We start from the raw sequence: 15136 nt of genomic DNA on the forward strand, positions 1-15136 counted from the left end.
AAGTGAGGTGGGAGAATTAGGTTGGAAAAATGCTGATGTGACACTTCAAACACGATTCAAATTTTTAAAGTTATTCTAAACATAAAAGTTTTGTTTATAATGGGATTCCAAGGGAAAAACTCAAACGTTTATTGAAAACTTTGAAAATTGAAACCATTTGGTTTGAATTAACTTGGCTCATCCAATCAGTTCCCATGAAAATCTCGAAATCCATCTAAGGAATTTGGGAACTGAAAATTTGAATGGTTTGATCGATCTTTTCAAACGTAAGACCATTGCTACATTATTAGTTATCCCTTCTAGATGGCAATTTAGTTGGTATTTCTTATTCAAGTTTTAATACTATTAAACTTCCTTGCCTTTCTGTCTAAAGTGTTTTTTATTAATAAGTTTTATTAGATGATAAAGATTGTTGATTCAAAATCCAATACAAAGTGAGTCATATACTCATATACACAAAATGGATGACTAGATTAGAGATGTTTTCATCTATTGTAATAGCATTGTGCTCCTCACCAAATGAAAAATCAGAAACTTGTTTCGTTCTAGTTTAGCAAGGAGTAATTAGAATAACATAAATAGAAAACGACCAAGTTTCTCTTCACCTATGGTGAAGGGATCCCAAACTCTTTTTTTATTGTTATTTTAATGGAATGGATCTAAACTCTTTGATTAGTCAAGGAGAGGTAATTTGGACCCTGTACACTATGATAACATAGAAGAAGTCTAGTCACAAGATCACATTACCAATGAAGAAGAGAGAGACTTCAAGGGTGAAGTAAAACTTAACCCCAATGTTAATGATTTGAACAGTAATTATAAAGGGTGCATTTTGTTGTCACCAAATAGATGATTCTAAGAAGTTGGGATTCAGATCCTCTACTGCCAAGCTGCCCAGACATGGTGAGGAGCGCAATGACCATCTTACCCCCACTCAGGCAAAGCGTTCGGTAGGTGTAAGGCGATCATTGCACGCCTCGTCGTGTCTAGGCAGCACGGTCCTGTCGAGCAGTTCGACAGTAGATGATCCAAATTGAAGAAGTTGTAATCTTACTTTTTGTCTATTGTCTTATTCCCAAATGTTATTTAATGCATGGATAATCTTGTAATTTCATATGGATAATGACAGTTTTTGAAAATGACAAATTGATAAATCACTTTTAATTTATTTTGAAAATCATTTTTTGCCTATGATTAAAATATCTTTTAAGAATAAGACAGATACAATTTACTGTAACAAACTTTGGTTACAACAAGAATTTGCCAATTATAAATTTACATTCTCAAATAATTTCAGATTATATAGTAATTAATGAAATCCAAAACAGATCATAGGTGTTAGGAACAAGTCTTTGGTCTTCCTTGGTTGCTAGTTGCTACGCTTTGCAAGTTGATTAACTTTGTTTCGTCAATGGTGACCTCAAGCTTCAAGTGCTAATGTCAGCAAACCATGCCATAATGGAAGTGGTCCTAAAGCCCAGTCTCACCTCATTTTAGTCAGTCCTACTCGGGTCCAATCTCCACTAATGAACCTTCTTTCAAATTACGAAAAGAAGAAGACTTGGAAATGGAATAATCCACTTCTCCTTTGGTACATAAATACCCTCCTAGGTTTTAGTATTTTCAAAAATACCATTTAAGATCACATTCCTTGGCTACCGACTACCGGCTACCGGCCTTGTACACTTGTAGCGGTACAATTTGTCCCTATTGTTGTGCTAGCATTGTCTCCCCACCTCCCTATGGAAAAGTCACCCTAGCCTTCCCATCCTAGTCCCTCAAATGGTTGAGCCGCTAACTCCATGAAAATTTGATCGTGATCCTCTATGATGCACTACCCATAGTAGTCTAAGCAGCACACAAATAAGGTGAGGTGCAATGATCGCCTTACCCCTATTCGGACAAGGCACTTGGGCAGGGGTAAGGCGATCATTGTGCCACACCCTGTTTGTGCGCCGCTCAGACCACTACGGACAGGTACGCCGTAGAAGATCTAAATTGATGAAAACTATTAGCGTTCTCAACCTTCGCCCTAATTATATTTAAGAGAAAAATACTAATTATACTTAAGGAGAAAAATTCTTTGTGTGAGAATGCACTACCCATGTCTAGAAATAGAAGAAGGCAAATTACCACCCAAACCTCATGATGCCAACACGTGTGTTGTCATTGTCCTGCGTACACGCAGGGGCATTCCACTACCCCACAGAGAACGTCGAGCCTTATATTTAAAACGATTTTTTTCCAAGTTTTCCAGCACACCAAGCGGGAAGTGTTTGATGGCCACTAGTCTCTCTCTTTCTCTTTCTCTTTCTCTTTCTCTGGATACATTTTCCACGCGGTTGATTGTGGCGTTGACACATCCATTATGATATTAATCCTATCGGGCTTTGGACTCTTCCCGTCTTCTCCTTCACCTTCTTACCAAATGACTTCATCGTCCTTATCAGAAATTTGATAAATTACAACATGAACGGTATTTTGTCTGGACGAGAGAGAGAGAGAGAGTTAAAAGTGGAAAGCCACTTCTCCTCAAAAGTACTTTAAAAGGCTTCATTCAGAAGAGCAAAATCTACAGAACAAAAGCCTCATAGTTCTCCCCACTCACCCTCGTCATTTCCATCACCACTAGCTAAAATTTTAGAAAACAAAAACTTTCCAAGATGCCCACCTGGGCATACACCGCCCACAACCACACATAATTCACGACACATGGGCGTACAGTTAAACAGTCATTCCAGCGTGAGCAAGCACAGCAGAAGCACTGGAAGATGGAAATCAGACAGGACAGCTCCCCCACCCCCCCTGGCAGCTGTGTGAAACGGAATCTATGATCATGGAAACTTACTGTGTTAGTTAGTTCACATGATCATAGTGGAGAGTATGGAAATCAAGAATTCAATACAAACCCAAAATTAAATTGAAAAGGAAAACACAAGTTAATCTAATTCAATTTTCAAACGATACATATCTATCTCTTGTATATAATAAGGAGAGAGCTGAGAGATCTCCATGAATGAATGAAAGATTCACTGTACAGAAACAATAATCGAACCTAACAAAGATTTAAAAGAAAACAAAAAAAGTACAGTGGGAGATGGGAAAGCTGCATATCATCTCCAAATACAGAGTAATTTAATTCTAATTCTGCAGATCTTGAGGAGAGACGTCGTCCATAATGAAGAGTCGAGGTTTCTTCTGGGGGTGAGGACTTTCCACCTCTTCATCGCCAAAATTTTGAAACTTTCGCCCACCCAAACCGCCAAAACAGGTCCAAGATTCAGGCAAAGCCGGCAAGTTGAGGTCGAAACCACGGTGGCTCTGACTGGAAGAAGCTGGACCATCTGAAGACGACGACGTCGTCACACCACTGTTACTGCCACTGTAGTGGCAGCGCTTGTGTCCACCCAAGGCCTGCCCTGTAGGGAAGGTTTTATGGCAGACAGAGCATTCATGGGTCCTGCTCCCGCCGACACTACCTGGGGTAGGATTGGCAGGGGAGGTCGTAGAGGTGGTGGTGGTGGAAGCAGAGGAGGAGGAAGACTGATCTTCTGCACCACCTGTCAATTTCCGATGACTGGCTTTGTGTCCTCCGAGGGCCTGGTAAGAAGGGAAGGCCTTGTTGCAGACGGCACACTTATAATTCAGCTTCAACAAGGGGGGCTGCGAAATCGACGGCGGAGGAGAAGAGGAAGGGTAGCGGGGTGGGTGGAATTTGGCCGTGGCGGTGGTGGTAGTGGTTGGGGCAACATTGGTTCCTCTTGCTCCACCACGAGCAAGCATGATGAGGCAGATGGCAAGGTACTCCTCCTCAGAGGGTGGGTTATCGAGACGGGAACGCTTGGAACGTTTGCCCTTTGCCCATGGCTCAAGGCAGTGTAGATCCATATCGTCATAGTGGAACGATGGGGTTGCTGTTCTTGGGGAATTCAGAGCTTCTAGTGCCATCTCTTTTTCTTCTTCTTCTTCTAATCAAATTGATCCCAACTGAAATTAGCTTCTGCAACAACTCAATCTCAAGCAGAAAGATACAGAGAGTGAGCGAAAACTGAGAGAGGAATTGGTTTTCGATCGAGAGCAGATGTGTGTAACTATGGTCGAGAGTTTTGAGTGTGAAGAGTGAAGTCTACTAAGATGGACATTTATAAGGATATTATCGAAGGCAGAGGAGAGGAGGGGAGTGGCGTGGAAGTTGCGTGTGGGGTGTTGGGAAGGGTAACCAAGTGGTGAGAGTGGATTCTCAATTTAATATCAATCAAAGACTGGGTGAGTAGACTGGACTAGAGTCACTGGACTGGACTGGATCCGGAGTGAGTGAACGACTTCTTCCAACTTCTCAACTTCCTCCTTCCTCTACCCAAATTGCAAATTGCCAAAGTCAAAGTGGAAAAACCATTCCCCCACTCTCTTTCTAACTGTGTTACTGAGGGGATTGCTGTGTTTGGTTGGTTGCCGCTACTAACTACTCCTGGTCTACTCCATTACTTTTCTTCCACGTGCGTTAAATAATAGTCTTCTTATCTAGTTGTTGCGTTTGCCTGCCTAGTGAAGGCATCAACCATCAGGGATCGCCACGTACCGTTTATAAACTCCTTTGCTTTCTTTATGGAGTAAGTAAACCGAGTAAATAAGTGGGACTTTCTTCTTTGGTTGGCCACTAATACCAATATACAGTTTAGCTACACGTGTTCCTCAGACACAATAAAAAAGATACTGGCTAGTTGGCTGTTGCCTACCAAGAGATTGATTTCAGAGGGGTCCACACGAAAGAGAGTATAATCTGGGCCACTACTTTTTTGACAACGTAGACATGGTCGGTACACCGCCATCGCTAATATTCGTTATACTTGGCAGTTCCACAAGGAACACCTTTTCTCCCCCTCACAAACTCATGAGAATCACAACATCATTAATTACACTGAGCGCCTACTTTACAGATTTATGTCGTAATCCACGGATTCGAGTCGGGTTGTGAACAATATCCGATACAGTACCGTCTTTCGTTCCTATCATCTACAAGTTTATCGCATCTTGGTGACGGAGTGAAGAGAGTAATAAGTCGGCGTAGAATGCAGGGGGGAGTAGGGATTACAATCTGAAAAGTCAACCTGGTGGCCGAATTGGTAGCAACGAGAAAGTGCGGGTGAGGTTCACAGCCATTGGATTGAAATGCCAGCGAAATTCATTAGGCGGCGAAGCTTGGCGGCCACCCTGCTTGACTGCTGGTCCGAGCGGTGATTGTGAATGAACCTAAATCCTAAGCAAGCAACTGGATATCATTGGACCGCTACTCGGACAGGGTGGGTATTCATTGACTCTTCACTTACCCAATAAACACCTCTTCATGAATTGAATATAATACATAAGAAAGGGTATCTAAAAGGGCATTGACCATCCAATCCGCAGTCTGTAATAAAATATCCAAATTAAACCGCCAACTTCAATCTCAATCCATAGCACGCAGCACAATTTTTTTTTGTATCGTTAGATCTCATTTTCCTTCACAACGCAGTAAAGGTTCACCTCCCCCCCCTACCTTCATTATCCAAAGGGTGACAAACACCAATAGGATTTCAAGTAAATATGTGAATATAATTAAAGATATATATGTTGGTGCAATGACAAATGTAAGAACGATGGGGTCCAAAATAATGAATTCTTAATTGTAATTGGGTTACATCAAGGATCAACTTTAAGTTCTTATTTGTTTGTGCTTATCATTGATGAGTTAACCAAAGACATTCAAGATGATGAGTGTCACACCCCTATCCCGACAAGGGATAGAATACAATATCAGGGTATGATTGAGATGACACGCGTCATCCCACCCCACCGCCAGATCTCGATGGCCAACTCACGATCATAAACCAATATTACAATACAATAATATTAGAGTGCAGAAAGACAAAGGAATATTACATTCGAGATAGGTCGAGTTTGCGGAGCGTAAAAGAAATAACTATAAGATGTTCATTGGCTAATGATAATAAGTAACATAGTTACAAAATTCCTATGACCATCAAGTAGCTACCAAAAGGTAAAACATAAAAGTTTGTACAAAACACAATGCTCAAAAATAATAAAACGGAACGATCCCAGTAATAGATATGCCCGTAGGCACAATCATCATGGGCAACCATCGCCATGATCCTTAGTCCGTCTCTAGCTCCACAGTATCATCCGCATCTAAAACTAAAAAGAATGTGTACACGGGGTTAGCTCCACCGAGCTAGTGAGAGAGAAAAGGGGATGCACAATCACACAATCACAAATAGTCCATGGTGCATGCTATTATTAATTCATTTACCACCTAACACACAATGCTAAGTCAATGGGTATATGCTACCGCAATAACTCGGGAAGACATTGTGGATCCTTCCATTCTCACCACAATGCAACCTCAATTATTACTATGGAGCCCGCGCCGGCCGTAGTCATCACCACCCGCAGGCGCACCCGATAACCATTACTACCCCGGCCTGGCCTCTCTAACTCTCCACAGCAAGGCGGTGCTCGCTACCCAACACCTAAACCCCTGTTGGTAAGGGTCGTAGCATAGGGAACTCGAGCCTAACCACGATATACTATATGAATCCTATCGTGTTGAGAGGTACATCCGGGTGTGTCAACGTCCCATTCCATCTAACACCCGGTACCAAAGACAACACGGCGCATACAGCACAAGAATGAGATGCAATATACAATTCCACGTATTCGGGGTTCCGGTGCAGACTTCCCAAGACCGTAACCCAACACAAATCCATATCATCCAAATCATCATCATCGAATAAGAATAAATGCAAATATGCAATCATGCTTGAATGATAATGTCACAATATAATTCATAAATGCATGAATAAGCAATAGTAAACAAGCTCAAACAATCACCCAAACCCACTCACCAATTACTTCAAATGGAGTTTGTATAAGCGCAATGATTCCCGCTCAAAATCACCCCATTGCACATATGTTGGCGCCTATGAAAGTGAATAAGAGTGTGAGAGAGTGTAGGGGAGGCCTCATAGAGAAACCCCACCGTTTACATAAGTTATAAGCCTTAAAAGCGCACGGAGGCAACGTCGGACTCGGCAGCCTGCCTCCGACCTTGCCTCCGACCTTCCCGCAGGCTCGGGACACATCGGAGGCAAACATCGGACTCACGAGCCTTGCCTCCGATGCAACCCAAGTGTGATTTCAAGGTCTTTAAAAGCCCGGGTTGTCCCATTTGGTTCTCTAAGCCTCAAGGGACTAGGGAGGGGTGTCTTGGAGTCTATTTGGGTCTTAGAAACACCCAACATTCAAAGATTTAAGGGGTTTAAAGGATCAAAAGCTCAAAAATCCAGATTTGGGGTTTTCTTTGGTGGTTGAAGCTTTAGAATCAAATATATTCAAAGAAGAGGTCAAAATAGAGGTCTTTATAGGATTGTAATGAAAATGGGATAGCATCCTACAAGGGGAAACTACACATGGCTCGAGCTAACCCTTTGGGTTTCCAAAAGAAATCCCCATCTTGGGTGCAACCAACGAACCACCCAAGCTCAAACGAGCAAGGGGGAAGAGAGAAAAATGGGGGAAAAGGGCACTTGGCTTACCTGGTTTGAGGTACACACGAGGTGCCCTCTTTAAAGCTCCAAACCCAGCGTTTCCTTCTTCTTCTTCCCTTCCTTCTCCTCCTTCTCCTCCTCTCTTCAAAGCTCTCCTCTCCTTTCACGATTAGGTTAGGAAAGAGAAAGAAAAAAGAAAGACTAAGGAATAGTCTTACCCCTCTCTCTCATATAGACTTCACATTTATTGGCCTATTTGGCTAAGGCCTCATAAGTGTAACCTAGGGTCTATTTGGGTAGGGTCAAACATGGCGGGGCACCAATAGCACCTTAGCCACGGGTCTCACCCACAAGGGTCCTTGTTAGCATTGGATGCGGGTCGGAGGCAGCCCATAACCTTGCCTCCGATGCGAGTAGGAAGGTGGTTCCCACCATAAGAGGTCGGGCCTTTGGACCACACTTCGAGGGCTTTGAGAGGGCGAAGCACACAACAAAATTTGGTCAACTACTTACCCCGACACGTCAAGGTGCAACCTCCGTGGTCCCGACTAGTTTCCACAGGCAACCTCGTACTATGGTCAATATAGTCAGGTTTGACCACCGGTGAGAACAACTCACCGGCATACGTGGCGGTGATAACTACACGTCACGGGAAGAATTAATAATTAATTATACTCCCGTGCGGGTATAACAATGAGGTTTCTTAGTGTATGCTTTTTATTGAGGATATTGTTTTGGTGGATGAGACAAAAACAATGATTAATATCAAAGTTAAAATTATGGAGATCAATCTTGGAATAAAAAATTTTTAAGCTAAGTAGAACAAAGATGGAGTATATGATATATAACTTTGGTAACAGAAGAACGGATAATGAGGTGATGAAACTTACTGAGAGGGAGATATTGTAAAGTGATTATTTTAGGTATTTTGGTTCAATCAAAAATAAAGAAGGTGATATAGAGGACGATGTTTCACAAGTAATTAAAATATGATGAATGAAGTGGAGAAATGCGTCTGGAGGCCTTTGGATGCTCCGGCACAAAGGAGTGATTTATTTCAGATTGAAGAACTAAAAGAGCCAAGGGCAGACATAAAATGACCTTAGGAGAAGTGGTGAGAAAAGACAAGCTTAGACTTTGTATCAAGTATGATATCGAATAGACATGATTGGAGGGCAAGGATCCATGTAGCCAACCCCATTTAGTTGGGATAAGAGTCATAAGACTGAGTTGTTGTTGTTGTTTCCATCTTTCCAGGGGTGCGGCGGCCATTATGTTTGCCTCTTGTGTCAGGGCGCATGGGCATCATGTGCTATACGGTCAGGTGGCATTTTTCTCTTTTTTTTTTAATATTTTTTCCTCACACCTATTCTAAAAATGTAGATACTAATTTTTTTCAACGCACCCATTGATGTGACTTGCAATATATTCCTCCGACACTGAATTGTTGGGAACATGGTATTAGGAACCGGTCTTGGCCAATACGAATTTGGATCCCCTATCGGTCTAGATTGACAAATTAACCCATGCCTTTCATTTGAAAAATAGTTTTTTATACTTTGGAAGAAACAACGCCACCCAATCGCGCCAGACACATGGGCGCATAAAATGATTGTCGTAACCTTTGTCATTTTTTGGGTTCCAAGGGGTGCGGTGGTCATTTTGCGCACCCTTGTGTCAGGGCGCAAGGGCAGCATGCACTGCACAACCAAGTGGCGTTCTCTTTCCCTTTTACTTTTTTATCTTTTGCATCAACCGATCCACCGATATGGGATCGACCAAGAATTATATGGATATGAATCACTCGATTTGTCACCGATACCTCAAATCGGCCATGGTTGGGAGTCCTCTCTCATATATTAAGAGAAGAAAAAAAAAAAAAAAAAAACTTTATCCATCCAAGAGTGTTGACTCTACACATAAACACCAATAGGGTTTCAAGTATAATGGTGCAGTGTCAAATGTAAGAATGATGGGGACCAAATTAATGAATTCTTAATTACAATTGGGTTACATCAATGATCAACTTTAAGCTCTTATTTGTTTGTGTTTATCATTGATGATTTAACCAGAGACATTCAAGAAGAGGTTCCATGGTGTATGCTTTTTGCTGATGATATTGTTTTGGTGGATGAGACAAAAGCAGGGATTAACATTAAAGTTAAAGTTATGGAGATCAATCTTGGAATAAAAATTTTTTTAAGTTAAGTAAAACCAAGACGGAGTATATGGTGTGTAAGTTTGGTTACACTAGAACGGATAATAAGATGGTGAAACTTAATGAGAGGAAGATTCTATAAAGTGATTATTTCAGGTATTTTAGCTCAATCATAAATAAAGAAGGTGATATAGAGGACGATGTTTTACAGACAATTAAAATATGATGGATGAAGTGGAGAATGCGTCTGAAGGCCTTTGGATGCTCCGGCACGGATGAATGATTTAATTCAAATTGAAAGAACTAAAAGAGCCAGGGGCAGACATAAAATGACCTTAGGAGAAGTAGTGAGAAAGGACATGCATAGCTTAGACCTTGTATCAAGTCTGATCTCGAATAGACATGATTGGAAGGCAAGGATCCATGTAACCAACCTCATTTAGTTGGGATAAGAGTCATAAGACTGAGTGTTTTTTTTTTTTTTTTTTTGATGAAATAAGTTTGATGTTGTTGTTGTTGTTGTTGTTGTTGTTGTTTCCATCTTTCCAGGGGTGTGGCGGTCATTACGAGCGCCTCTTGTGTCAGGGCGCATGGGCGTCGTGCGCTACTCGACCGGGTGGCGTTTTTTCTCTAACCTATTCCAAAAATGTAGATGATAATTTTTTCAGCACACCCATTAAGGTGACTTGCAATTCCTCCGGCTTTGAATTGTTGGGAACATGGTATTAGGAATCAATCTTGGCCAATACTGGTTTGGATCCCCAATCGATCTAAATTGACAATTTTACCCATGCCTTTCATTTAAATTTTTTTTTTGTACTTTGGGAGAAAGAACATCACCCAATCGCACCAGACACATGGGCACATGAAATGATTGTCGTAACCTTGGTCATTTTTGAGGTTCCAGGGGGGTGTGGTGGTCATTTTGCGCACCCTTGTGTCAAGGCACAGGGGCAGCATGCACTGCACAACTAGGTGGCGTTCTCTTTCCCTTTTACTTTTTTTTATCTTTTGCTTCAACCGATCCACCGATATGGGATCGACCAAGAATTATATGGGTATGAATCGCCCGATTCGTCACCGATACCTCAAATCGACCATGGTTGGGAGTCCTCTCTCATATATTACGAGAAAAAAAAAAAAAAAAAAAAAACTTTACCCAAAAGTGTGGACTCTACATATAAACTCATGAGGTAATGCCTGTCCCACCCCCATGAAAATGCACAAAAAAGTGAAATGACACTTTCTTTGATTTATTATCACCTCCAATTCGCGGGCACCTCTAATGCCTCCAATTCCTCTAATAGGTGGAATGGACCCCACCGTGAACAGTGTTTTCGAGTAGGGGCTAGGGTGGTCATTTCTGTCCCATGTGAGGAATTAGAGGAATTGACGAGGGCAGCAAATTGAAGGAGACAACGATTCTGCCCACATGTGCATGATGTGTTCTACATTTGGCCAGTGCGCGTAGGAGCCACACCCTAGAACATTTCTCCACAAAAAAACAAAAAGAGCGAGTGGTAGCCACATTTGGCCAGTGCGCGTAGGAGCCACACCCTAGAACATTTCTCCAAAAAAAAACAAAAAGAGCGAGTGGTAGCGGTACGACGATGAAATTCCTTAAACTCACCACTAAATGCGACAGTTAAATCTGAACCGTTTATTTTTTAACCTTTTAATTGTAACCGTTGAATAAAAAATGCCATTAACCTGCTGACCGTCACAGCCCGTTTCTTCTTTTTCCTGTTCTTTTTCACTGCAGGGGAGTGTTTCAGGTGACATGGAACGGAGAAGAAAAATTGACGCTGCGTGGGAGGGCGGAGGTGGGAGGAGGGAAGTCGCAGAAACTCCCGAGTTTTCTTCTCTCGGTTCATCTTCCATCAGAAATCATCGATTCATCTCGCTAGAGAACAGAGAACAGAGAACAGAGAACAGAGAAATCTAGAACTCTGTTCATATAAGAAATTTCAACTGACATAGATCCTCCAACCTACCTTTTCTCTGTAGAAATCAGTACAGAGAAATCAAGAAATTTCAAATACTAACCCAAACTCCATCTTCCCTTTCATTTAAAAAAAAAAAAAAAAAAAAAAAAACCTCCATCTTCCCACCGACAATACACAGGGAGGGCGGAAAAAAGAGGAATGACAGAATCAGGGATGGAGAAAAGAGGTCTTCTACTTCTTCTTCTTTGAAATCGAGGAAAAAAGAAGGTTTTAAGAAAGAAAAAAAATGACAGAATCAAGGATGAGAAAAATGAGAGGTGGGCGTTGCATTTTTCTCCCTCTGGTTCGTTTTGATCGCTGCTGCAAGATGAATCTCTTCTCCTATTTTCTCCTCTGACTCTATTACCACAAATCTTAAGATAATCATTAAGGAGATAGAGGGTTCTGGGTTTTGTGGCAATGGATTGGATCTGAAACGTCTTCTCCGGGAAAGGGGTTGCAGAGATGGGTTTGGGTTGCAAGTCGATAGCTGAAGAAGACGATATGGGAGAGCCGGTTGCAAGTTAAAAATTCAACGGTTAAGATCAACTGATTAAATCTCAACGGCTGAGATTCATCCGTCGCGTTTAGTGGTGCGGGTACTTTATCGGACGTGCTGCGACTTTTTCTCCAAAAAGAAAAACCAAAAGTAGAATCCCTTGGGAGAAGTGTTGTGACGTTTAAGTGGAGTGTACAGTCGGAATGTGACTGTGTGAGTGTGAAACTCATTACACACGTGACATATTTGTTTTTATACAAGGAGTAAGGGTTGTTGCGTTCTTGACACGTATGTGGGTTGAGGAGGCAACCAATGGATGACGTCATAGCTTATCTATGATTTAAAATTGCTATAAAGAGCTAGTAAATCAGCCAAAGTATTTTCGAAAGTCGAAAAAAAAAGAAAATTATTTATTCTTGAAACATTTCATATTGATATAATCAAAATAATTTCAATTCTTTTAAAAAAATCAATTTATTGATTTATTTTATGAAATTAATTCAAAATTGAAATAGAACTCATATCAAATCTAGCCTTATTTAACCAACTTGGGAGATACATCCCCGGTCCCCCTCTCATCCCATCCCCACCAAATAAAACAATACATAAATAAGAATAAAAGAATTAGAAAGGCATGTGAAATAGATGGGAAATTTAGAAAGTTCAGAGACATTGAACCTAAGCAGCAAGGATGGAAAGTTTAAATAGAAAGATGGTTTTAGTTGATAAGTACATTTATGGGTTTGGTACGTACCCTTGACTTCATCCACTCGTCCTCTTAATTCATCCCCTTCCCTACTCTTAATTACCATCATATGCCCAGTTGCCAGACCCCTCTGTGCTCAGATACAAAGGAGAGTGAAATGACCACCTCACCCCCATGATTTTAGGCAAAAAATCCTCTCACATTGAATATATGTCATGAAATGATATTTATAAGCTAAGGGATAGGGGTTTCCCACGTTGCTAGTGTGAGGAGGAATCTTCCATACCACACCAGTCAATACGTGGAAAATGGTTTCATCAATAAGAGAGGTCACATGATCAAAAAGGAGAGAGTATCAAAGTAGGTCATTTATATTCAGAATGTGAGAGGACATGGGAAAGAATTCCCACACCGCTGGTGTGAGAATATGTTTGATTTTATGTTAAATGGTTTTAAAATAGCAAATTTTTTGATTTTTTCATTCCATTTTTTTGGCCATGTGAATAAGGTGAATTAGCATTTTGACCTTTGGATTAGGGCTTGAGTTCGGCTAGCCCAACCTGTGGACAGACATGAGCCTGGGCTTGACATTTGAAGACTTTGTTTTGGGCCACTAATTGGCTAGCCATACATCCGCATTAGAGGAAATCTTCTCCTATATACACATAGGGAAAAAAAACTCTGTCCAGGAGTGTGGCTTACACCAACACTCCCCTGAGTTTATCTCTCTCCTCCTCATTAAAAAAGACACCTATGCCTCCTTGTTTTGAGAAGGACAGAGAGACACATGGGATTACAGGCATAGGCCATATTCCCAGACTAAAAACTACTTCCCATATATATATATATATATATATATATATATTTGGCTTCATATGTTAGGGACAAGGCCTGCCTTAATTTCATGGGCCAATGCCAGACAAGCCCTGATCTATGAAGTCCGTTCCATGAGCACATAATCTGATAATCATAGGCCAAGTCATCCATCCCTAGGGAGGGGAGTTGTGCTTTAACTTGGTCCATGGGCTATGATTTTCAGCCCATGGGCTAGGGAAGAAAAAATCCTAAACCCAAGCTGGGATGGGTTGGGGCCGGCCACTTAGGCCTCATGAAGCTGGGCCTGATTTACATGCAAGTATACTATGAAATATACATAATTGGGTTGTGAACCCCTAGTCCTTGAATCGAAATCTGCCTTCATCTAAGATGAGTGAATATTGTAGATAAGTTCAATTTAAAGCTGTGTACCAGTTCTTTTCTAGCAATTGTGTTTTAAGTTGTTTCCTTAACTCTTACCTTAAAACTGGAAAATTAACCCAAATCTATATAACTTAGATATGTTTTGATTTCGTATTTAGACCAAGCTATCCAAAAAAGAAGCACAAGTTGGGCCCAACTAGAATTGAATGGTTCAAGTTTTACTAATGTTGTGTTTGGTATGTTTGGTATGCATTCTAGTATATTCTAAGTTCGTTTCTATTTTCTCCCTTTAGATTGTGTTCTAGACCCAGAATCTATTCCAAACATAGGGTCAGTGAGTTTAATGATGATTTAGTAAAAAAAATTGACAGGTGACAATGGAATTGAGTTTGATTTTAGGTTGACAAGAAATTAAGCTATGATGTTGCACATAGAATTATCGTAATTTATGATAGGTACCTACTCCATCTTATTCTATTGGGGATTTGGGGTGGGGTGGGGTGGGGTGGGGTGGGGTGGGCAGGGAGGAAAGATGAGAACCAAGGGACTTGAACCCAATACCTGCTTAGTAGGGTGGGCCCTCCACACTTCTATCAACTGCGGTAGGCAGTTCTTACAGTTGCTAATGTAATTAGTTGGTACCTTACAACTAAAGTGCAAGCATTTTTGGGAAGGTTACAAGTTCAACTACTTTGTCTTCACCTTGTTCGTTCCTCCCCCCCCCCCCCCCCCAAAAAAAAAAAAAAAAAAAAAAAAAAACACTTCTGTTCTCATACTTAATACTATTAGATAGGTAGACTCGAAAAACAAAAAAACCCTATAAAAAAGGGGACCACCTTCGGGCGAAAAAGAAGAGATTAAGTCGGACCAGAATCAACTACCATATCAGTTCCATGTCGGACCTAGATTCCAAAACCACAAGAACAAGGACCAAGCCTAGAAGCTGCAATCATGTTTGCTTGTTGGGAGTTTCGATTTAGAATCCAAAATCCTGCCAATGCCCAAGATTCAAGATTCTCGCTCCGAGAGGCCTAATTCCAAAGC

The 15136-nt window shown here is 41.2% G+C and overlaps 1 protein-coding gene across 1 annotated transcript; it reads right to left on the minus strand.

The window, feature by feature from the left end:
- Positions 1 to 3118: 3118 nt before the first annotated feature.
- Positions 3119 to 4023, minus strand: LOC122657838 (zinc finger protein ZAT10-like). The gene has a single exon (XM_043852630.1). The coding sequence runs from the start codon at positions 3946 to 3948 to the stop codon at positions 3142 to 3144; it is 807 nt and encodes a 268-aa protein (XP_043708565.1). The 5' UTR covers positions 3949 to 4023; the 3' UTR covers positions 3119 to 3141.
- Positions 4024 to 15136: the final 11113 nt, after the last annotated feature.

The sequence above is a fragment of the Telopea speciosissima genome, chromosome 4, assembly GCF_018873765.1.
Source record: "Telopea speciosissima isolate NSW1024214 ecotype Mountain lineage chromosome 4, Tspe_v1, whole genome shotgun sequence".
Classification (NCBI taxonomy): domain Eukaryota; kingdom Viridiplantae; phylum Streptophyta; class Magnoliopsida; order Proteales; family Proteaceae; genus Telopea; species Telopea speciosissima.